Source organism: Heliangelus exortis, chromosome Z (genome assembly GCF_036169615.1).
Source record: "Heliangelus exortis chromosome Z, bHelExo1.hap1, whole genome shotgun sequence".
NCBI classification, from domain to species: Eukaryota; Metazoa; Chordata; class Aves; order Apodiformes; family Trochilidae; genus Heliangelus; species Heliangelus exortis.
This window is the reverse complement of record NC_092454.1, coordinates 18,304,137-18,329,878: the sequence shown is the minus strand read 5'-3', so window position 1 is coordinate 18,329,878 and position 25,742 is coordinate 18,304,137. Positions and strand designations below refer to the sequence as shown.

General features: G+C 40.4%; 1 protein-coding gene across 2 annotated transcripts; it reads right to left on the bottom strand.

Moving 5' to 3' along the window:
- Positions 1-3,743: 3,743 nt before the first annotated feature.
- On the bottom strand, positions 3,744-24,646 carry SNX18 (sorting nexin 18). Of its 2 annotated transcripts, XR_011723223.1 has the most exons (3): positions 22,801-24,646; positions 15,099-16,725; positions 6,048-6,168 (listed from the first exon to the last, which is right to left on the bottom strand). XR_011723223.1 is itself a non-coding variant. In XM_071730669.1 (2 exons), the coding sequence occupies exons 1-2, from the start codon at positions 24,356-24,358 to the stop codon at positions 5,915-5,917; spliced, it is 1,812 nt and encodes a 603-aa protein (XP_071586770.1). In that variant the 5' UTR covers positions 24,359-24,646; the 3' UTR covers positions 3,744-5,914. The 2 variants fall into 2 exon arrangements, 1 of the variants encoding a protein (XP_071586770.1); XM_071730669.1 differs by lacking the exon at positions 15,099-16,725 and having other exon boundaries at positions 3,744-6,168.
- Between the last annotated feature and the right edge of the window lie 1,096 nt (positions 24,647-25,742).

The window sequence follows — 25,742 nt, the reverse complement described above, 5'->3', positions numbered from 1 at the left end:
AGGAATTCCTGATTTCATCTTCTCATAGAAGGTTTTCATGCTTCTTGAAAATGTCTTTTAAAACAAAAACCAGTAAAAAACTACACAATCCTGCCAATTCTTTATTTCATATGGTAATGTCATATTCCCTAAAACAACAAGAGTGGCTCTTTACTAAAATTACAGGAAGTGGCTCTTTACTAAAATTACAGGAAGGAGTTTTTTGACAGGCAACTTCAAAATTGTGTATCTTAGATTGATTAAGCTGTGAATCAGCAAAGGATAATACTCTGGACCAAATGCTACTGGATTGGTGGAGAGATGTAATTTCAAATCATAGAGCCTGATATTCTTCCCAGTGGAATCAAGCAAAAAACTACACCCTTGATTTCAAGGTGGAAACAAATTAAGTGCCTAGTTCTAAATGGAGTTGCAAACACCACAAGTCTATCATACAGGTGGTATGGGAGATGCCTTCTAAGCTTAGAAAATTGTTTTACTATGTCTAAAGCTAATACGTATTGCAATTTACCCAGTGCATGCCTCAGCTCTGCTGCTGCCTCAGTCTGAAGTATATGGAAGTTACAGTGCTTCTGTGTATCACACAATCCATGTTTCTATGTGTACCATGTGTTATACTGGATTGTGTTACATTAAGAAATTACTGAAATTACAATAGCAGCATCTCAACACTTAGGATATGCCAGAAGTAAGGTAACACAAGTGACTAATTCAGCATCCTTGTGAATATGCATTGGAAAATGAGCTCCAGTGATGAAATTGTCTGTTTCTGGGATGGCCTCTTTCCATTCACTGAGACTCCTCTATAAGTTTACTTTACCTCACTGCTCTACACATAGCCCCATCCCTAATTTCCCAAGTAATATTCACACCTCATTCTGAAAACTAAGTATTAATTTCCTCAGGAGAGTTGGTTTTGGGTTTTTTTCAAATAAAGACTTTATATATAATAAAGGAATGGCAGAAATCTCTTATTTTTTTCATGGAGCTTGTGTTAGCAACATTCCAATTAAACAGGCTGGGTTTATTATTTCAATTTTGCACCTGATAAATTACAAGTGTACTCTAGTATGTGATGGTCAACTTAAATAAATTAATTCCAGATTATTTTTTTTACAGAGGACTTTGCATTTTGTAGCAGTGTGTAGCATTTTCTCTATTCAAAACAGAATGTCTATAATCTTTAGTGAAAAATGTGAATGCCTAGCACTTTTTTCAGAATAAATCCTGTGTTTAAGTGCAAGCCTACACAAAATGGAGAGCACAGCCTTTGTGCAAGTTATTTCTTTTGTGTGGCTTATATTGCGTAGAACTTGTGTACAGGTAAGGACAGTGTTGTGTTCCCTGAGCACTACTCTGTAGGCTAAGAGAAACCCTCACTTGATCTTCACACTGACTTTCTCACTGTGCAAACTTCAACTGGTACTGCAAAGGAAGTAAGGATTATGCAGACAACACCTTCCCTTGAAAAACTAAAAGAGTGCTGTAAATACTCTACACTGAATAAAGCAGGAAGTTGTGAAAAAAAGTTACGTGACTGTTTATCATCATGTGCCTTGATGTATTAGTTACACAAATTACTTCTGTTAGTAATTAGTATATTATTAGTTGCACAATTAGTTACTTTAACTATGACATTTACAAATTTTTAAAAACTGATCAGTCTTACCATTCTTTATCATGTTTGTTTTGAGTGCAACTTCCTAAATTTATTCCCTCTCCTCTGAGAAAAAAAGTAGAAAATAGAACACAAGTGCTGCTTCCCAGAACCTGCAAAATGAGATCTCCTTCTGCCCCAACACCTACAGTTCATCAACATAACTAAAGGTTTTGACTGCCATATCAGAACTTCAACCATCAAGCAAATGATGTACTTTCTAGTGAGAGAAACTACATGTTGCCGTACTCAGTGCCAGAACAATCTAAGTTACCCATTTTGTGCCTGCTCATTATGAGGATTTAGTAACAGCAAAAGGTCTGGGACAATTTAGTAGCCCAAGATATAATCAGGAACTGGTGGAACAGGCTTTTGTAGTCACAGGCCGTTCTGTCCTTGCCCTTTCTTGATCTTTGATCTCATTTGTTCCTCTCTGACCACCTCTGAGCTCCACCTTGTAGTTGCCAGGCCCAACTTCAAAACAGGCTGCCACTTCTCCCATAGCCAGGCTCGAAGAGCAGTTACACCAAGACCTTCGGACAGCATCTTCACTCTCCTTCTGTGAGGTCCAGCACCTTCTAGATGAAGGGAAAAGAATTACAGAGAAAGTGGGAGACACTGCTGAGAAAGGTTAGAATAACAATTGTTTTGAGCAAAGAGGAGCTACAGAAAATTCTTCTGTGAAACTTGAGCACAGTAGGGCCCAGAGAAACTTAAGTTTAGTTTGGAAATATCTGTGCAAATTTTCATGGGCAGTAAATTTCAACCCCTATTCCAAAGTATAAGAAACCTAGAGCTTTTCAGCCAAACTCTTTAGAGAATTTAAGAGAAAAGAAACTTATTTATTTTTTTCCCCCTCCTTCTGAGAAACAGCTGAACAACTTTAAGTTTCCCAGAAATACTCAGACTGGAAGAGACAATCAGCACAGAAGATGTTAGCTGGAATGGTGAAGTTCTGGCAGAATAATAAGGTAGTGAAATGTAGTCTTGTAATTCACAAAAAATATACCTGAGCATCACCAAATAATGTAGACATTTTCAGTACAGGCAGTTGATTAAAATTTTCTAAAAATATGTCAATTTTACATGCAGCATATTCTTTAATTTTGAAAACTTTTTTAGATTCTGTCGGTGCTTGTCTTGTATGTGTCATCATCACTTGATTTTCCTACTGATCTCTATATGCTGGGCCTTATAACATCTTTAAATCAAAGTTAGCTTGCCATTGCACCCTGAAACTGGTAGAAAGAAAACATGGCCAAGTCATAAATAGAGGCAATTCTCAGCACATATGGAACAGCAAGAAGGCTAGGAAACAAACTGATCCCAGCATTTACTCAGGTTGTTAATTTCTAAATATAACCCCTGAAATTTTAATAGACATTTAATTCATACTCCCCTTGCTGTTGATTATAAGTTAGATATATTCCCTGTTGGGGATCCAGAGATTTCACTGGAATCAGCACTTTCACAGACATCAATACCTCAGTGGATCTTCTGGCAGCTTTCAATTCAACTTTTCTAACCACCAATAAGTATACCAGGGATTTAGTACTTATCAGTGTAAAAACTGTGATGCATCCAAAAAATATTTTTAAATTACAATGGAATGTAAAATGGAAATGGAATTACAATGGAATAAAACAAAGGCATTTAATGTTATGCTATAATTTGGCTTCCTCCAGTTTCATTTATTTGAAAGGCTTGTTAGAGTACCTTTGATGCTTCTAATGTTCCACACAAAATAAATTCACTTCACTGTGGAGTACATTCAGATCTCAGACCACACCATCCAGATGCCCATCAATGGTAAATGCCATACTTGTTCCAAAAAAGAGGATTCAAACCATAGTTCTCACATAGTGCAGTGAGCACTAATATACTTCAGGCTCCCTATATCAGTTTATTTCCAACTCTAAAATGAGTGAAGAAAAAAGGAAGACGCTAATATGGATGCAGATTTGAACCTTTCTGAACTCAGCAACAGTTCAGATCCAGGATACCAGTGAAGCTTTTTTGGTATGTCAGTATTACCCAGCCAGTGCTCCCGCTTTCCCCTTGCCCCAAAAATTCACAAATGAGAAGGTAAGGTGAAGGCTGTGACAGTTTATTTGCAAAAAATGTACCTGTCTGGTAATGTTGTATGTATACATATCACAGCTTAATTTCTTCCTGGACACACACACGTCATTAATACTAACCCTCTAGAATATTTCAACTGGACCAAGATCACTTTCTGTACAGGTCTTAACACCTCCACACAGAATTAATTTGATTGTAGTCTGATCTAAATACTGCAAAGACATTTAAGAAAACAGTATCTGGCAAACACAAGCCAATGAACTCAGCTCAAACCTAGCTCATCACTATCTCATCTAATTATATTACATATTGGAAGCTGGAGCATTGCTAGGAAGAGCTGTTATGTGAAATGGTCAATTTTGAATGTACAATGAGATACAATGAGGAACATAAAAGAGCAAGTCAGCCCTGTGACTATGGTCCTCATTTTATGGTCAACCTTGTCTGCAGCACTCTTTTAGTAGCTTGGAAATTGAGATTTTCCTCACTGATTGTCCTTTCTTTTACAAATATTGCTTTTTCATCTTAATTTTTCTGTATTTTACTTCTTTGGGTATGTACTAGGAGCACTGCCGAACATAACTTCTGCAAAGTAGCAATCTCCAAGCATTTTGGGAGGATTCTTAAAACCAAAACTATATTTTTTACATTTATTCTTCTAAAACAGAGGTGTGGGGTTATGCTACAGAAACTCAGATAAAGTGAAAGAACCACAGATTTCTGCTGCATAGTTAAGGAATGACTTGTATTTAAATATAACTGCTGTTTAACTTCCTTTTCCAAGCTTCCATTTAAGTTCTTTTTGAATACTTTATTTAAGAACAAAAAGGTAATTTTTTTGCTTCCTTGGAAAGTTTAATTATTTTTGATTAGGAGAAAAAAGATAGGATAAATAAAAACCTTTCCTACTGACCTATAAGAAGGAAACCAATAGTTAAGAAACACAGACTTTAGACTTACTTCAAGGGAAATAAGCCAGAAAACTCTTTAAAATATATTGTTTACATATATATAAATGCACCCTGCTTGTCAAAAATATTTATACAAAAATTAAGACAATTGTTAATTCTTGCATGTTACAAACATAAAAATGCCACCTGTTTCCCGAGTCAGTTCAGCCATGACTTATTTCAGATCATTTATATTAGTGAACATCCCTGAAAATTTGTAACTCAGTAAACTTATGAATCACAGTGGAGTGTCACCTCAAACAGCTGGCAATGTAGATGCAAGTCTGAAGTTAAACTGAATCAGGAACTGGACAATGTGCACATAACTTCAAACTTAAAAAAAATGTTCCAGCCACATGGCTTGTATTGATATCCCCTTGTTATACATAATTTTTATTAGGTTAGCTCTTTTCAAGTTTTCACTCACAGTAATGCTGTATACTAAAAAAAAAACCACAAAACCCCTTACTCTATTATTCATTTTGGGAAGGGAATTAAGTGGTGTATTTCTGTATATGTGCTTAAAATCCTAGTACATGTAACAAGTAGTCTCAATTTTCAAGGAAAGAGTGAATAGATTTAAGTTCTCTTTTTTTGAGCCAACATTTGTTGTAAGACAGTACTTGCTGTGCAAACTGGATGGCAGCTGATTTTTTTCCAGTCAATGTGAGGATTCATAATCAGTTCTTATCATAGGCATCAACCCTTCATTCATTTACTCATAAAAACTATAGACTTACTAGAAAAGGAAAAATAGAATCTAAAGGCACAGAATCACATAGCTGCTCTAGTAGGAATCTGTAAACAGAGAATCGTTTGAATTTAGGAAATTCAAATCTAGGAAAGTAAAAAGGCATCTGAAGCAGGCTTTTACCTAGCCAACTTCTGTAAAGACCCAAAGGGTTTTGAGGTCTACAAAGTATGCACTAAAATACCGTATTTGAAAAAGCAATAAGGCAAATAGTATACTCATTATTTCAAAAAAGTTACAATGGTAGTGTAGGCATACACAGTATAACTTAATTACAATCCGTAATTATTCTACTACATAGCCCTATAACTGTTTCCTTTCTACATAATAGGAGATTACACCTGGGTTCCAGGTGAACAAAAAAAAACATCCTTGCACCACCATCAACCACTGGCAACAGTTCTTCAGCAGCATTTGCTCTGCCACCTGGGTCACATTCATGCTGAGGGAAGTCCACAAACCAAAGTTCAGAAATTAAACACTGTCATACTTTTGAAGAGCTTCTTCTAGCTTTTGTGTAACTTTTTGAAAAAAGAGTATTTGCTGTTGCAAGAAATGCTGCATCTGTGATTTAAAGTCCCTCACACGAATTTTGTGGAAATGATTAATTTCTGCTAGGGTTGCAAAAGAAATAATGTTACAGCGTTCTTGAATGCCGTCAGCTTTCTGGAGTTCCATCTTTCCCTCTTCCACGTGCCGCTTACTCTCCTTTACTTTGGTAAGGGCACCTGTGTAAAGAACAAAACAAAATAGTTGAACTGTGAGGACAGCGTAGACTTAACTACTGTACTTTAACAAGTGATTCAGTAACAACAAGGATTTGTATAAAGCTCATTCTAAACTCATATGTGAGCATACATATGTATGAACAAAATAAGAATAAAATAAAGCTTTTCCACATAAAAAATCACAGTGTGAATCTCTTTTTTAAAAAAATGCATTCTTTTAAGTCTCTAGCTTGCAATGGTTAGTAAAACCTACCTATTCCACAGTCTTAAAAATCAGACGGTGTTCTTCAGGGAATAACTGATATATATGCCAGTAATGGGAAAAAAAAGAAAGTTCTAGAAACCTGGTCAGATCCACTTAAGCCTACATAAACACCAGAAAAACAAACTCATTAAGAGAGTAGACTTTGTGAAAGATCACTTTTCCCCATCTTTTTAAATGTCAAAAAAAGACCAGAATACACAAGATCTCACCAATATGCTAGTCTGCTTTTACACTATCGATACCCCAAAATTAATTCTCAACTACTAGAGAATCTAAAAATTTATTTCAAAGTTGGGGAAAAAAAGAAAAGAAAAAACAAAACAGAGCAGAAATGACAGTCCTCCTTCTCCAGACAGCTAATTAAAGCACATACCCACCTTATAAAAACCAAGTATCACCTAAAACAGACCTGTCCAAAGCAGACTCATGATTACAGAGTACCAAGAAACGTCTTAGGGCATTCATTTTCTTGGACTCAATTTCCCATAAAACAATTTCTTTGCCTTAAATAGTACATACCCATCCTATTCATAAAACTAAACCAAACCAGTACAACTTTTATGCTCTCACAAGATGTTAGTGATAGGACATTTTCCACATCCTTTAAGATCACACTTACGCTACTTGTTCCTTCAGCTATTCATAATGTCTTAATGAACTCCCTCCTTTCAGATTCCACTTTTTACCATACATGTGACTGCAGTTCAGTGACAGGGCTCTCTTTACATTGCCTTGAAGAAAAGGATTTCTGTACTCCCTACAGCAGCACTGGCTAACACAGAAACCTCTCATCAGCCTGAATCCACACATGTAGTAAACAACACTAAACAGTAAAAAAGCAGTTCTGTCCTCTCCCAGTGTAAGGTGACACTTTGAATCTGCCTCCCCGCAGCACCTGATACATCTCCACAATTCACATCTGGATCATGATGTTGCCCATGGATACATCTGGGTTTGCTGAATGCACAGCAACTTGGGAGGCAACTGGGGAGCACGGATGCTGCTTGCTGCATTTCCATCAGGTGTTGCTCACATTCCCCCACCTGCTGTGGCTCACTCCCTCACCAGGCAGCTAGGCAGACTGGATGATCAAGGTAACCTACAAGCAGGGTAAAAGATCAGATGATTTGGCAGACCTGGGGAAAAGGAGTTTGTTGCATTCTTGAAATTAAATCAGAGTTGTGTCCTGCATTATAAATAAAATCTGGAATTCCTAAAATCAAAGAAACATGTTTGACTTTCCTCCATTCAACTTCTAACAATAACTTCTTAGCTGTTGCAGGGAGTGTTTTTAATTGCAAACGCTCAAAAACACTTCCTCAGTTATCACTACTTGCCTACTTTTAAAATTATATTTTTCTGCTTAATTTGCATTAAGGCTGTGCTGTATGTGGCATCTCCTGTCTGCAGCCCTGTTATGAGCTCTCAGTTGTGAGCACAGGCAATTTCCCCCTGGTGTGATATAATTGTGGAAAGACCACACGACAGATTTTCTTTTTTACACTGTAATAGGGAGGTTTTTAACAAGGTAAGCATAGACCACAAGCTGCATGGCTGAGGACACTGGTATTCAAATGGCAGAGGCCACACTCTGAAACTGGTGCTCCAAAGCAATGCCCAGCGGCCAAAGGCAGCGGATTTCCCTGCGGCTGCAAGGTGGTGGAAAGGCTTGGATCCACACCTTTCTGGTCCCCACAGCCTGCCAGTGTGTTAGCTAAAAGCTTGGCACTTGCTACATCTGTTTGACCTCATCATCTCCAGACTGACCCAAAAAAACACCACCAAGAAATGTCTTCTGCGTGCAGTGGTGTCAGCAGTGGGACTACGTCAGAAGATCTCTATTTCCTCCTCTAGAGAAGTGAGGCATCTGAAGTGAGGGCATGATCTGAAAAATATTTAAGTCCCTCTTCTGCAAAAAGGATGCTTCTTTCAACAAAGAAAACCCTGATTAGCAGAATTTTTCTTTGTCTTCTGCAGGCATGGCAGGAATCCATGCACAGCTGTGAAAAACTGAACTTTGGGACCTACTGGAAACCAGATGGAGGTGTTTAAATAAACATGACAACTCTTCAGCTGTGATGTGAGAAACAGCTTTAGATATCACCTCAAGAATGACCAGAAAAATACTGACATTTACAGCATCAGCAACTGAAAGCATAACTAAGTTCTGGAGCACAGATAATCTTCAAATTATTTTACAATAAAAACATAAATTACCAAATAAATACTAAACCCCTCTACACTACACATATCATGCATGATGTAGTTTTTACCATTAGAAAAGAAAGACTTATAATTAGGGAAAGGAATCAGAGAGGGAAAATTGCAACCATTAACATTGTTCTCTTAAGACATATGGATTCATACTGGTCCTATACTGGAGTACCCTGTAAAACCTAAGAAGAAAACAACCAGATGTCTGCCACGTACAAGAATTCATACATATGCTTAAATACAAACTTGCTTGCTTTTTTGAAGTGCCTCTAAATTAAGTGTTTAATTATCAGTGAAACAACCTTTCTTATAGAGGGGAAAATTTAGCTTATTTTAGGACAATCTGATAACCTTTCTTGAGCACACAGAAATAAATAATGTATTTTAATTATTTTTAACAATAATTTGTTCTAAAATGTAATTTTTAATTTGCTCAGCATCTACTGAAGTTTGAAAGGTTTAGTGTAGTAAATCTTAGAAGAAAGCGTTAGTTTGCATGGCTTTGCAAGCAGCTTTATTATCAATAACACAACAGATTTCATCCTCACTTTTTTCTGACCACCACTGCATAGCCTCCAGCCCTTGTATTAGAATCTGCGTGAGAAGAACTCTGAGCAGGACCAGAGATTCACTGATATCCAGGGTGCAGTGATGTATGAAGGTTGCTAACGTTGAAAGGAGTGCAGAGGACAGAGCAAGGGAACTGGGGAGCCTGAAAACAAGGGTCTTGCTCAGAGATGTCCAACTGGGGACAGGTCCCACGGTAAACTCTAATGCTTCCCAGGCCACAGCTCTGTTTCACCCCAGGCCATATGCCATGAACCTCATCCTCCATCACCTCCATCCTCACTACTCAGCACCTAACCCAGCACCTCCCACCTCCCTCTACCATCCTGCAGGCTGTTGAAACTACACTTAGGCTACTCTGGCCTAAGCGTAGCTGCAGAAACACCTCCTGGTGTCTGAATGTAATGATGTGAACACCTAGTACTGGTTTGGACATTCCAAAAAAGCAAGTACTTAAAAAAAGACAAAAGCAGAACTATGGCAGCCCTAGAAAAAGGTAACATGCATTTTAGGGAAAAGAAAAAGGAGTTACTTCCTAGTGCATTTTAGCTCAAGGAAAGCTGCTGAATACATGTCTGGCATAAATATTCAACAATACACTGTTCCCAGAGGGATGGAATACATAAAAAGAAATTATTTGGAGATTTTAGCTCCAGTTCTACAGATTCTGTAAAGTTTTGCCCATGCATTTAAAACTTCTGGTGCAAAGAAAAGACCTTCTTGTCAAGAGACCATGTTTCAGTGACCAAGACTAGCTCCCCAACAGTGAAGAGCTCCTGGACCAAAGACACTGTAAAACGCTGTGTTACATCTATTTTTGTCCTTCAAGACCAGGAAAAGCAGATGTGAATGATGTTTTTCATTGCTCAAAGCCTGATGTTAAACAGCAATTCAGTTGCCCACCATACCAAATGGTTTAACAGTAGGCATGATGTGTCTGTTCTTGAAAACAGGCTACTGAAGGGAGACTTGTCTAATAAATCCCTTGGCTATTCTTTTTAGTACAAAACACTGTTCTCATATGAGACATCATCTCTAGAAGGATGAAAATATATTCATGATATTGCTTTCATCGAAGAATACAAAAGCAGAAAATCCAACTAGAAGTAAGTTTTCTTTTTCCTCAATTAACAGTGATGTTATTTAATGACAGCCCTTTGCTTAAAGAACTGAAGAGACAAACCCTGGGTAGGCTATATGCACATAGCACATTTTCAATTTATACTCCTTCTAGAATCATAGAATCACAGAATCGCCTGGGCTGGAATGGACCTCTGAGATCATCAAGTCCAACCCTTGAGAAGCAGTGACTTGAAGAAGTGACTGTGGAGGAAACACTATCTCTAATCCAACAGACTGCAGCCAGAACAAGCCTATCTACAAGGCTACCCGACTTACACCAGATCTAGTAAAGATGTTGTTATGGGATGACTCAAATGACTAATCCAATAAAAAACTGTGTTTGGCCTGGAGAGGAAGGAGCCAGTGGCTTAGTTTAATCAATGGCTTAGTGATGTGATCCAGCTCAGCCCAGGGCTACACAATCATTAGCTCAAACAAAAGGGAAGTTGCGGAAGCACCACAGGAGATTACAAATAACATGAAATCCTACTCCAAAAAAAGCCCCCAAACTTCCCTCTCTCAATACAAAGTGAAATGGCGAAATTATGTGTAGCAGAATACAGCTTCTACTACATTGACAGATTATTTGCTTAAGAACAAACAGCACAGATTAACAAAAGCCTACAACAAGATTCTGCAAATTCTTTAAATTTTCTGGCCAAGATTTAAAATGGAAAGCAACATAATAGGAACTTGCCTAAAATTAAAACCAGCTTTCTCCAGTAGGAACGAAACTGTACAAAAGAAGCGTCATAGGGAGAAAGCACTATACGATAATGGATGTAGGAATGACTTGCTACTTTAAAATCTGGGTTTACAGTTTTAAACACAAAAGTCACTTCCAACATCAGAGGCAAAATTATTAATTAACTTACTCTTTCTGAAAGTGCCAAAACAATAGTTTACAAACCTAGTCTTTCTAATTAAGTTTATATTCTTCTCCTAAAGAGTGTGGAAGTACCTTAACAACATCCTATTTTATTTTTTAATATCAAATTGTAATTTACTATTTGTCACGGTTTAACACTGGCCCAGCAATTAAACTGAGTAACAGATGCTCTCTATTAATCTCTCTCTCCTCCCTGATAAAGAAAGGAGAGAGAATAAGGGAGAGAGACTTATGGGTTGGAAACTAAACTACACAACTTTAATGAAACAGTAATGATAAAAAGGAAAAATTACTAAATATATACAAATATACAGGAAAATGGATACCACATTCCTCCCCCCTTTCCCCCAATAGCTCTCACGTCACCACTGAGGCTGCAGGGCAGCCCTGGGAAAGTCCATGCTGGACTCCTGGAGTCAGCAGCAGTTGGGAACTGGAGGCAGGAACACACAGATAAGGGCTGGCACGGATCAGGACCACAGGCAGGCAAACAGACGGGATCCTTCCAGGATGCCGGGGTGAAGAAAGGGAAGCAGGAAAGGCAGGAAGGGCAGGCAGCCGGAAGCTGGAAGCAGGAAATCTGGCTTGGCCCTCGTGATCCCTCAAATTTATACTGAGTGTGACGTATATGGGATGGAATACTCTGTTTGGTCAATTCTGGCATCTATCTTGTCCGTTCCTCCCCAAAGGAGGGATGCAGGTGGGACCTCTTTATTCCTTCTGGAGGGTAAAAGTTTTCCCCAGACCTGAGCAGTGTCCTTGGCTCTGCACACCAGTCTCTAGCATAAACTATAAACATCAAGTGTTATCAGTCCTAGAAACACACACTGTCTGAGAAACTTGCTGTTAATTTCAGCAAGTGCAACTACTTACAAGAGACTTAGCTAAAAGCAAAAGTACAAGACAGAAAATCACCTTTATCCTGGCCCAAACCAGGATACTATTACAAAGTGGGTTTCTTTATATGAAAATGGATACAATACAAAGTTTACTATTAATTATTTTGTTTCCAGTTGCTTAAAAAAAAACAGAAAAAAACCAACTGTCCAATAAATCTAGGCTCATAAATCACAGCTGCTCACATCTAGGTTAACATTGACTGCCCGCAGGATTATTAACATCCAACACAATCATTTGTTCTTTCAGTTACCCTGTTTCAAAGCTCATTGAAAGATGTCACTCTGAGATGCAGTCTTTAGTTAAAAATGAAATCTTCTAATTTACGCAATTCAGAGATAACACATAAATAGAACAGTCTTTGCTAGAGATTTCCAAAACTTGATTAATCTCATCTGGTAGTCTTAACATACACATGGATTTAATTAGTATACAATCAATTAATGACATTGTTAGAATCAACACTCAATAAAGAACTACCTAAGTTAATGGATACACATGTCTAACTAATCTTTTTTTTATTATTACTATTAAAAAAATGCCATATTAAAGACCTGACTGTAGTCATTGTGCACACATCTACCAGTTGGTGTACACACAGATAGGAAGAGAATACATAACCAAATTATTTATTCAGATTTACAGGGAATGTAATCATACTCGCGCACATTCAGAGGCTCCAAATAGTGCATACTACTGAAAAATATTTAAATTATCACATTGGTAATGTGCAACTCAGTTCCAGAGTCCCCAAGAGGAATCTACAAGTTTTGGTGTGCAGCACCTACAGTACAAATCTCTCACTGAGCTTTGCTACAACACACTGCTATGCATGCAACATGCCATAATTTGCCCTTGAAACAGTTGATAACACGAGGCTAGAGCAAAATGTTGGAATAAATATAAGGCACATTATAGAATTATCAGTTTATTGCACGTACTGCCCCCCCCACAGCCCCATTAATAAAACAAGAGAAGCCTGTAAGGTTAGGTAACCACATGTAAAAACTGCAAAAATTGAATTAAAGTTTACCATTTGAAACTTGAATGATATGACTTCAAAATTAATTATCTACAGATGTATTGTACACAAGCAGATTTTTTTACAAAGAAAATGGTCCTATTTCAGTCACTAATGCATGTTTAAACTATGTTCATTAATAGTTCTGACTTTACAGATACACATGGCAATGTCTGAAAGGAAGACCATCAGGAATAATTTGATATTAAAATCCAGTAAATTGTGTACATGTCTGTCCATTACAAAAAATGTACAGTTTTGCAACACAGCCTGAGAAGCAAACATTAGGTAATGCTGGTTTTGCCTAATTCTGGGGCAGTATGTACTTTTAGACACTTACATGTACCATCTAAGGAGTTGTATGACTTCAGCTCCTACTGCAGACTGCAGGGACTGAAAAGAATGAAACTGGCCTGGACACTAGAAAATTGCTACACTTGCCTATTAGAAAGCCAGTCATGTTTTCCAGGCTGGACGTATCTGAAAATGTAACTGTTATTTCTCAACATCTAAACAAGGCATCAAACAGACTTTTAAGGAAAAACTTTGTCTAGAATTTAAGCTGGTCTGCTATAGTTCAGTCATCACAGCTTCTAAACACTAGTTTCTCTCAATTAGAATTATAGAATGGATTGGGTTGGGAGGGACCAAAGAGACCATTAAGTTCCAACCTCCCTGTCACAGTCAGGGACACCTTGCAACAGACCAGGTTGCTCCAGGCCCCATCCAACCTGGCCTTGTACACTTCCAGGGAGGGGGCAGCCACAGCTTCCCTGGACAACCTGTGCCAGCATCTTACCACTCTCACAGGAAAGAATTTCCTACTATGTCTACCCTAAATCTCCCCTCTTCAAGATTTAGACCATTTCCCCTTGTCCTCTCACTACACACACATGCAAAAAGCCCTACCCTGGCTTTCTCGCAGACCCCCTTCTGATACTGCAAAGCTGTTACAAGGTCACCTTCAAGCCTGCTCTTCTCCAGCATGAACAACCCCAACTTCCTCACCCTATACTTCATAGGGGAGGTGCTCCAGCACTCTCATAATTTTTGTGGCTCTCCTCTGGACATGCTTAATAAGCTCTATGTCCTTCATAGGGTGGAAAGTCCAGAACTGGACAATGAGGATACTAAGCACTGGCACTTTTCTGCTAGAATGATACTGCAGACTCCTAACAGCTTTTGGAAATGCCCCGTTCCTAATGCTGACTTCAAAACATAAGTTTTGAACAACATAAACAAGAAAACATAACAACATAACCAGATATGTGTGATATAAATTTATTTTCAGTAGAACTGGTAAAGAGCATATAGCATCTCTAGGTCTATGAAAGACAAATATTAGTCAAGGTCACAATGGATGTAAGCATCACTGTATCAAACAGTAACTTCTTCAAAATTTTTTTAAGATTCACAGGATGTGGCTGCAGAGAAAAAGACATATAATGCTGTTCATTGATAGCCATATACCATTAATTAGAGAAGCAAGGACAAATGTAGATTCTACCAGATTGCACATTTTAGTTGCAAATATATAACTTTATTAAATTAATATATTAAATTAATATATTAATGAAGTCTGCATTATAACATATAGAGAATATTACGGCTTTATTAAGCCAGAATTGTCTGTCTTTCTAGGAGACAGGGATGTTCCCCTTTGAATACAGGCTTACATAAACTTGCAAGCAACTTGAAAATCCAGCGTCATGTCCCGATTTTGCTGGGACATAATTATAAAATAATTTTATTTTTCTGTTCAGAGAAGCTGAAGTTTTAAGAGACTGAAGAGTCCAGTGAGAACAAAAGAGATAAAATGTATATGCATGTTTCTATACTGATCCAGGTTGAGAGTAGCTTGGAACAGTACCCATAAGTGGGAGAGGAAGGGCAAAGCTCAGGGCAGCTGACCCAAGCTGGCAACCAAAGTATTCCATACCATAAATATCACTCACTGTGTATCAGCAAGTCTGTGGGATGTTTTTTTCTTCTGCCATGTCTGCCTTTCCAAGAGGGTCTTGTCTGTCTTGCTGGTGGTCCTGTGCCTGAGGCCTGCTCCTCCACTTGGCTGTGATCAGCTCCTTGCTGTAGCTGCTGTGCATGCAGTGATGGCATTCAACCTTCACTGCTGGAAGAACAAGTTTCTACTGCTATCTAGAGCTGAGTGTAACTTTGTATCTTATAACAGTATTGGGGTTAACATTAGTTCATTATTATTATTCTATCTATCTGTTTTCACGCAACCCACAGGTCTTGTTCTCCTTTCCTGATTCCCCATCTCAGGTGGGGTCAGGTGACAGAACAACTGTGCAAACCATGAGATGTCATTATCATGGTATTTGGTAAAACAGTTCTTTCTTATACTGCCAGTTAGCCAGCATAGCTGTTCATGCATATAAAGACTGAAAATGGTAAGCCCGAAAAACCTAGAATAGCAAGTTGCTTTTTACCATGGGACAAAAAAAGCAATGCAGACGCCAAATCTGCTTTTCACATTCTTATGAAATAATTGCATGTAGGTATAAAAAGGGTATTTTCAGTTCATCACTATTATTCAAGTTCTCCACCCATCATGGGTACCTACCTAAAGAAAAGCATCACTCCTTCCTGCGCTGCTATAGTAACAACCCAAAGTCACTGACAAAAGGGAACAGATTGTTTAAATGTATATAGTCACTGATTTAATCAGATTTCTCTCCAAAATTTAAAACATAGTTTTCACAAGTGGTTTTTTTTTCTTTTTAAAGTCTATTTAAATCCTCCTGGATTTCATAAAACATACAAGCAAAACTGTGTAGAAAACACTGCCATTTTTTGGGTCTAGTACCATAAGAGTCATATTTTGTTGACTAAGTGAAAAGTTATTTCATTTTTTTAATTAGAATTTTCAAATTCTGTGCTGGTTGAACAAATAATTTAGGATGAATTTATGCAGCCTGCACACATTAACTTGGCGTATTAACTGTCCAAACCACATCTTACAATGAAGTCATGGAAAGATGCTGGAACTGCTGAAATATGTCCTTGTTTCAAAGGTGACTTAAGATCCTCCCAAAACTGGCCAGTTCATTAGGTTTTGATAATGGCTTTACAAAGACCTGGCAGAACTCTGAGAACTACCTTCCATTTTTAATCTCCCAGTTTTTACCTTCCTGATTTGAATGAAAGTCCTTTTAGGAAGACCTGGAGTACCCTGTGCTGCAAGAGAACTCTCACTCCATCTAGATTCTTCATTAGCTCTTAGCTGGAAAGGCATTACAGGCTCTTTGAAATAAAATTACGTCTTCTTTCTACAAAACAACTTTCAGTTCTTCAATACCTACACTGTCTTGTTGCTCTCTAGCAAGACATGGTTTTCCCAGTGGCTAGGTCCTTATGTGCTGTGATGAGCAAGTACCCTGCAGTGACAGTGCCCTGCCTGCAGTCACACCAGCTACAAGGTGTGAGGTGTGATCAAAACCTCTCTGGCCTGTCAAGACTAAGTGGGCAGGCAAGGACTAAGGGGTAAGCTTTCTGGTGTGCAGTAATGTGTGCAGTCTCTCCCACAGGAAGAGCAGTTGCACTTCCTCTGCTACCAGCTGTCTGTGAAAAAAAAAAAAAGTCACTGTGGTTTTATTAGATATGAAATGTCTGTCATCATATGTCTACAATTTCAGGTTAGCAGGTTTCAAAAGGTGACAGGAAAGAGAGAGATATCATAACTACATGAACCCTGCTGCCTTAAAAAGCTGTAAGTAAGAAGAGTTGTGGTGGGAGTGGAAAAGAAAAACCCCATGCTTTCAAAAGACCCACACCTCTTTTAGGCACACAGGGTTTATATCCTTCTGCTTACCCTTCTTCAAGTAAGGCTGTTGTTCAATTTTAGTCTTGTTTATTTTTGTCCTCTGATATTCCATGCACCAAGAAAGCTATAATTGTATACAATTTCTAGAAGTGAAGGCTTTTTTCTAAAAAGCCTTCTAAAAAGCCATCTAAAAGTCTCAGTTTTCTTCAAATACTGGGAGGTAATACTGGGTGACTCAGCAGCAAGCAGACAATGTTACATCATCACTGTTACAGAAATGGGGAGGCTGACATGGCAAAAAAATTGTAAGCCTGGAGCAACCCATTCTTTCTCACCAAATTCCTTAAGTAGATGAAATGTATGTACCCATCTCTTTTTACTGCTGTAAGGGTCACCTGGCTAGGATTACATGCCTGGCTCTTAGCTGGTAGCTACCTGAGTTGAACCCCATAGGAAATGTATCTGAAGGACAGAGGGGAAAAAAAACCAAAAAAGTGGACAAAGGGAAAAACAGCGATGGAAAAACTGTATCTGCACAACAAATTTAAGAGGTTAGAAAGTAAGCATGAGCAAAAAGTACTGCTTGCTTTTACACTCTGATATAAAATTTTAGGTGTGAATTTTGACCAGTCTGACTTACTTGTGAACACACACATGACTCCTTCCCTCATAAATAAAAAATTTAAAATGCTGAAAATGTTAGAGTTCCAGGTTTTAGTGTTTGGGTGGTTTTTCATCTACAATTTTCTAAGATACTCTAAAAATGCATCAGCACATTATTTAAAGCCAACGTATTTAATTAAGTTTGCTTCAGGTGAATAAGACCGTTTGGCTTATTTTACTTTTCACAACAATGCTTAAGAAGAAAAAAAAGTAATTCAGATTTTTTTAAAAAATCTTGGCATGCAGAGGGAACTGAATTGCTGTGTACATCTTGGAAGATACTTGGACCACTTTTTCAAATCTGTTTTGCAAAAATCATAACCAAAAGTGTGCCTAGCATTAACATCATAATGTTAAGAGAAAGAACAAATCTGAAAAGTACAGAGGAAACCACAAGTTAGCATTTATTTCACCTTCACAAAATGTCAGTTATAGTAATTCCTCAATCAAAACTTATAAGGAGGAAACCTGAAAACTTCTAACTCCTCTACTCTCACAAAACAAATACGAAAGGACAGTCAGATGAGCATGAGCTACAATACTAGTATATACTATCTCAAATTCTTATATATGCATAAGTTTTCTGAACCTGAACTTGCATGGGCCTGTAGTGAGCATTTATGTTGAAGATGATTGAAGTCGGAAGATCTCATCAGTTGAGCAAAGCTCTAGCAATTAATATTTAGCACTTATTTTGCCAAGAATGCCTAGGGAATTCCCACAAACAGGCCTTAAACACACGGAAAAGTAAGCATTATCCATTACAAACAAGGACAGGAGGCTGCTTTTCTTCTCAAAATTAAAGCAGCTTGTATTTCTTAAAAGATGCAGCAGTTGTGCAAAAGAAAGTGACAAAATTGCAGCTTAGCTTTTGAGTTTATTCAACTCTTCTACAAATGTTTTTCCGGAGTATAAAGAAAACTGAGTAAAAGTGTACCTGGCTAACATATTTGGATCTTATACTCCAAAACCCACAAGGTAAGTGCAGCAATATGTTCATGCCAGCACCTCAGAAACATTTGCCCATGGGGAGTTGACAGCTATATTTATTCAAGTATTTGAGATCTGAGATGCAGACCCCACTCTGGCATCACCTAGCCCTACAGGTTCCACTTTTCCCTATAAAACAAGACTTTTGTAGGCGATGTAAGCCTTGGCACTGATATGCTCTGTGCCAGACTCAGCAGGACTCCAAAGCATTTCCAAACAGAAATGTGGGCTTTCCAACTCAGCATGTTCTTCACCATAAAGCACACTCCGATGAATCTTCAGACCTAAGCTGAAGTACACATGAAACCTGGTCAGGTCTCTCAGAAAGCACTAACAAGTTGACCCTCAATTGGCATGTGGGACAGAGAAGTTCAAATCCTTCCTTTGTCTCTTCTGGAGCAGGAACTTTCAACTCTTCCTTCCCTCACAGAAAATTCCTTAAACACTGTGTGTACCTCAAGATGAAGGAGGAAGACGGAATCTTTGAAAAATCTCCTATTGAAGCAATTTCCATTTTATAAAATACTTAAAGGATTAGTAAGATAATAAACAGTTCGAAGTTATTCCCCCTTGTTCCTTGGTTCACATGCTTTATATGAGTGACCAAAATGACAATCCCTGTCTGCACACTTCAGATTATGTATGATGTTCTCAGCACAAGAGGCTGAAAGACCTGCTCCCCTGTGCAATTAGAAGCACAACAGTTAACACGTTTTCCTGCTGATACACAGACAAAGCTTACATGGCTTTGATCAGTAACTCCAGGAGAAAAGACAAAGCCCACACGGAGGGAAAAGTTCATTTTTAATTCAGAGATTCTCCATCCTTCAGACTGCAGAAGTTGAAGAAATTATTAAAAAACTCCAGAGGTGCAGACTTCTCAGTCCATACCACAAAACACACTTCCACTTTGAATTGCACACTTCCATTTGCACTATGTAGAAAACGAAGGAGAAATACTAAATTCAAAGTACGTTTTTTTAAAAGTGTGGCCATATAAGGAATGTATCAAATCAGGATGTTGCTTCTACTACTTCTAATGACACTTTGGGGTAATTATACTGAGCAAATAAATTGTACACTAGAAAATAAAACACCTGAAGAAACACATGTCAACATTATTTTTCAGATGATCAGTTATTAACAACAGATACTAATTTAGTCTATACAGATAATGTCTCAAAACTGGCAACTATCCCAGATAGTAAATATAAAAGAAAGTTCTCACTTACCAGGAACACCAATCAGTTCATATTTTCATCTTAAGTTTACAGTTTGGAATTGAAGAGTTATACCTTGTTACAAGTAACTCTTAAGAGTAATAAGACAGCATTACACTGGATGCAAACAACATTTTCCTCTCAGTTTTCTTAAAGTCTGCCTGTTTTGTAATTGGAATGACAGCAACAAACATGTAATCCGTGTTTAATCCTGTTTCTAACATGAATGCAGACACTCAGTGCCATTTTCTGATGGCACTGGGATAAAACTGTGTCAAAGGCAATGTTAGCCCAATGTTATCTCGAGCAATAACACCTGCATGCAGACCAGCTGTAGGTTTCTCCAACTAGCTCCAGGGTAGGGCTCTTGGCACAAAATCAGCTTTGTATGTTATACTCATGCACTGTTCCAAGTGGAAGCTCATGGACATGAGATTTCCCTAGTTGAGCAAGGTAAAGCTAGCCAATAAGTGTAAATTTAAACACAGCTCTAAAAGAAACAGGGTTGAGTCAAGCACATCTCTTATTATTCCAAATCTACTCTTCAAAGTTTCATCTCCCAAACCACTGCAGTGAAGAACTCCATATAGCCTTAAAGCTTAAAGATATATTATTTAAGTACTACATATAATCTGCTTGTCTTTTTCACCTAACAAAAAAGCTCTCCGTTTGTTTGTTTTTTTTTTCCCCTGAAGCATACAGATAATCCTATTACTGGTTGACAACTCACTTTAAAATGCTCTACTTCCAAACACTTGACATTTCCAAAGTCATGCTTCTCTCCAGATGTAAAATACTTAAAAGTTGCATCCATGAACTGAGGTGCACAAAGGCATGGAAATGTTTTTTTGTTATTCCAAATTAGTAACTCTTCAAACAGAATAAGAACTGGTGTAGACTCCAAGTGTGGATAAAAAGGTATCAATAAGCATGATTAGTCTGAATAGACACAAAAAGCCTAAATGTTGTTAATAATAAAGTAATAAGCACTGTTTGGGATATTGTAAAGCATTTTTTTCCACAAAGTGCACAAGTTTTTATTGCTTAGAAAAGCATATTGTACTCAAGAATGCTTTTTATGTAAAAATTTAATATAATGACAAATGATTTAAGCACACCACAGACACTTGTCTGTAAAGACAGTCTGATAAGAACATTTAGGGTCTACTTCTGAAGCCATATCTTTCAATATTATGAGTGATTTTCTCACGCTGCTGGTCTGTGCTGATTTTGTGCTAATTTTTTGGAGGTGGTGTTTCCACACATGCTACCAAGTGATGCAAGGAGACAGAAAGAGGGCTGGGGTAGGAAACATTAAGGACACTGAAATAAGTGATACCTAAACCTTAAGAGAAGTAAACTTCAAAAGCTTTTTGGCACAAGGCTTTTTGCAGTCTCACCCATCTGTCTTTTTTTCTTTTTCCTCCTACTCTCGATGTACTTTCCACAACCTTTCCAAGTATTTTTAGATAAAGTTAACAAGACACACTTTAAAAATATCTCACTGTTGATAGCCAGAACACAATGTTACAGCATCTAGTAGAACAATTTCTCAAATGTTAGGTTGCATACTTCCCTTTTCTCCTCAAATAATATTAAGATGATTTAATTTTCCGCCCACATTTTCAAGATTCAGCAAGAGAATGGAAATCTGACTTAGATGCATGCAACTTTAATGAAAAGCTTACTTTCTTAAGTAACAACAAATTGTGCAACTTCGTAATAACAGTTTCCGCAGATTTTGCCAGCAATAATGTGCATGTCCTGGAAGTCTGACTTTTTTTATCTACTGAAAAAACTCTTCCAACTCTTTTATCATCAAACTTAAGGTGCTGTTCCAGATGCAAAACCCCTGGAAATGTCACATAACGAGAGAAAAGACTTAGTCACCTTGACTGACAATTCAGGCCCTGCATCTTGGAATGCAGGATACCACTTACTGACTTGCAAAATAATTTTCAATGAAGCACATGCATTTTCTCAGGTAACTGCTACACACATCCATTTCTGCAAAGCATATTCAATGCTTTCTTTGTCTCTTTTACAGCTCAAATCCCTACACCTCTCTGGTACTCGAGTTGAAAACATCAGGTAAGGAATAGAACACAGAAAAGAATGAATGATGGGTTAGTCTTCTCACAATGGTGAAGAAGACATGAATATCACTAATTTCAAAGCAGGAAAAGAATCTACACATATATAGGGATACAAGCTTCCATTAATGTGAACAGCTAGCAGTAGTAACATAGAAAATGGTTCTTTCATTTTTGGAATTTCTTTCTCTCTGACAGATCACAGAGTGCCATATAGACAGCCAGCAGTTTCAACCCCAAAGCATGTTTCAGCTAGAAAGGTGAGCAGGTAACAGGCAACAGGTGAGCAACGTCTTCTTACAGCAGTAAAGACAAAGGATTAGCAACTTAAATTAAAAATGCTGTAGCAGACCATTATCTTTACAAACAGAGTTCAACGCATGGTCAAACTGAGAAACCCCAAAAGGTTTAAACATCGTGTCAGACTGTCTGAAACTGCAAAACACACACAGCACCACGTACCCGCCACCATGCACACCTCAACTAAGGCAGTCAGTTGGAGGAGTACCTGCATCTTCAGATTACTTCATATTTATTATCCACTAGATCAGAGATTTAAGGTACCTAATGTACATCAAAGACTAATAGATGTTTTCATACTCCTTGATCGCCAGGGCTTGTAAACAAGCCCTTTAATCCTTAATGCATCAGCAGAAAAGGCAGATGTGGTTTCTTTCAGAGATACACAACCTCTGACCAGTAAAATTCCTAACTATGTCTCGACCTTTGGCATTGTCACTGGTGTGTTTTGTGTATTTTTAGCAACAGTTTACCTGAATAAACACAACAAGATGTAACCCAAGGCCGGCAAGCCAGACACAGGGCTGATTTTATCCCTGGTCCCTACTTCTGTGTACCTACAAAAAAAACCTTCAATGTTTCAGAAAATATATAAGGGTAGCATTACCTTTCTGGACATGGATGATGTCTGGAAAGTTGGCCAAATGCCCCTGGTACAGTGCTAGCAAATCCATCACGGGATCTAGGTCCTGCCGTGGCTGATCTGCAAAGAGGTCCCCGATGGCATCGTAGGCTTCTGCAGTGAAGGCAATGGCCTGGTTGAGGCCAGCTGAAAAGGCCTGCTGGTCCAGCTCAAATGCCTGACTGAGACACTTAAAGGAGTGCCCCACCTTCTGGTATTCCTTCTTGAAACCAGTGACTTGTTTACGAGCAAACTCATTGGCGGTGTGATTAAGCTGCAGGGCGCTCTCGTCCATCTTCTTTGTGAAGGCTTTGAAGCCATCCACTTGGCTTTCCACCTCTTGCAAGTCCAGGATGGCCCCAGGGCCTGTGGGTACACTGATGGTCAGGAAAAAGTTGGCACCCACCATCTCATCCTTCTCAGCCTTGCGCTTGCCTTGTTTCCAGGCCTTCTCATCTGTGCTGGGACAGCTTAGGAAGTGCTGGAAGGCATCGCACTGCGCCAGCACGGGGTGGCTGCACATATGGTCCATCCACCAGGCCAGGCCTTTGCGACGTTTGGAAATAAAGTCCTCTTCAAAGCGGCCGGTGGCCTGCTTCTCTGGCAAGTGAGGCACGGAGATGACGGGGAACTTCTCAGCCAGGCGCCCATAGAGCCAGTCGAAGTGCTTGTAACGGCGGTGCACCTGCTGTCCCGTGTGGCTGGGCACCAACTTGTAGGCGATGTAGCTCTTCATGCCCTTGAACTTGGTTTGCTTGGTGGGGTCCTCGATGGAGCACTGGAAGGGGTAGGGGTTCTCCTGCCACTCGGGGCCCCGTGGGCCCAGCACCACGCAGAGCTTGTCCCCGTCCTTCACGAAGCCCGATGCCTCTCCCAGCACGAAGGCCTCCCCGCCGGACTTGACGAAGGTGGAGAAGCGGTTAAGGTTGCGGCTCACCGTGGCCGAGCTCTTGGCGCCACTGCCGGGAGGCTGGGGGTGGCCGGCGGGGTGGCCGCCGCGGGAACCCAGGGAGAGCTCGGACCGAGTGGACAGGCGGTAGCGGCCCGAGGGCCCGCCGCCCGCCGCCTCATAGTCGGGGTAGGAGCTGCCCAGGGCGCCCGGCTCGTCGGCCACGGTGGAGCTGTCGTCCCAGTCGTCGTCCCAGTCATCATCGCTGCCCTGGCTGGGCTGGTACGAGCCGCCGTAGGGCACGGGTGGGAAGGGGTACCCGGAGGTGGGAGGCAGCGGGAAGGGCTCGGGCTCCGCCGCCGGTGGGGGCTGCTGCGCCGCCGGCTTGAAGGCGGCGGGGGGCGGCAGCGGCTCGAAGCCGCCGGCGGGGAGGTTGGCGTAGCGGGCGGGCGGCGGCGGCTCCGCGGCGGGGGCGCGTATCACCTGCACGTAGGAAGCCGGGAAGAGGCCGCGGTCGCCGCGGCTGTTGACCCCCTCCAACCATCCCTCGATGTCCTGCTCGCTGCAGAGGCTCAGCACCTCGTGCTCCCGCAGAGAGATCTCACCCGGGTTCTCCGACCTGAAGTCGTACAGCGCCCGGGCCCGCAGCGCCATGGCCCCGGCGCCCCGCCGCCCGACCGCCCCCGAGGGGTGCTTCCCGCCGCCGCCCCTCACCGCACCGCACCGCGCCGCGCCGCGCCGGGGGGCCGCGCCGGGAGCCTGCCGCTGCTGCCGCCTGTCTCCGCCTCCCGCCGGCGGGGACGCTGCGGCGGCTCTCCTCCCCGGGCTCCGCTGCGCTGCGCAGCGGCGCGGGCGTCTCCGAGTCCCGGCTTCACCCCAGCGGGCGAGGCAGGGCGCGGGGGCCGGGCCGTCGACCGTCCCACGTCGCCAGTTTCGCTAATCCAGAGCCGAGAGGCAGGGCGGAGGAGCCGAGCGCAGAGCGGCCGCCCCCATCGATGGGTCCGGCCCGACCCGCCCCCGCCCCGCCCGCCCCCTGGTGTCCGGCCGGCCGCGGGGTCCTGGGACCGGTGCTGGGGCCGTGGCGGTTCTGAACTGCCCCGTTTGGAGTGTTTCCAACCAAGTTTCACAGGTGGTAACTCACCTGCACATTCTTTCTACCCGTTGACTGATTTCTCATGAGCCTACCACTAATCCACAGCTCAAACGCACAAAATCTACCCTCGCCCCCCTCAGGAGGTTTCAGCACTTCACCAGGAGTGCCTGGTTATCCTTCTACGGTTCCCTTGTGGTGAGCAGGACGAATCGATGCTTTGCTCCTGCAACCTACAGCTTGTCCCACGGCTGAGTAAGGCCAGCATTAGGAAAGCCTGCATTTAAGTCGTGGATAACGTGTATTTTAGGCCCCTCAAAAAATGTGGCCATGCTGGTGATGATTTTCTGTGTAACTGCCTCAATACCATACCCAGTATTTTTTCTCTGCCCTGGTCATTTTCCCTCGTAACTCCTGTGGCACCAGGTTCTGTGTTGCCTGTCTAATTACATAAATCTCATTCTACTAATGAGCTTTTATCTCTTCTTGGATCCCTGAATACAAATTTCTGTTTCTACTTCTTTATGAACACCTAAGAGAGAAGTTCTCCATAGGAGATGTGCCTTTTTCATCTGCAGTTCTTCATGCTTTCCCATCAGCATCCTGCCAAATATGCAGGTCTTGCTCATATCTTTGATGTAGTTTGAAGTTTATGTTGCTTTTCAAAGGTCTTTGTGACAAAATTTGTCTCCATTTGGGAGTGATTCAGTGGAAAGCTACAAGATCCACTGATTCCTTTTACAGCTGGTTTTAGCGCTTGATGCCTGTGTTTCGCTTTAGTTTCCTCTTTTGACCTTTATTTTTCCAATGTTAGTGCACACATTATCACAGTGCTTTTTTGTTACTGTTGCTTGGCTTGTGTACTTAACATTCTTTGAGTATATCAGCTCACCCCAGCCTAGCAGGTTAGCCCCAAATTCCTTTATTGCTTAACTCTGGAAGTCTTCT

Excerpts from the sequence above, each read along its gene's own strand:
- SNX18 (XM_071730669.1), bottom strand. The coding sequence starts at position 24,358 with ATGGCGCTGCGGGCCCGGGCGCTGTACGACTTCAGGTCGGAGAACCCG. Across the intron at positions 6,169-22,800 it reads CATCATCCATGTCCAGAAAG|GTGCCCTTACCAAAGTAAAG; the intron begins GTAATGCTACCC and ends TTCTTTACACAG.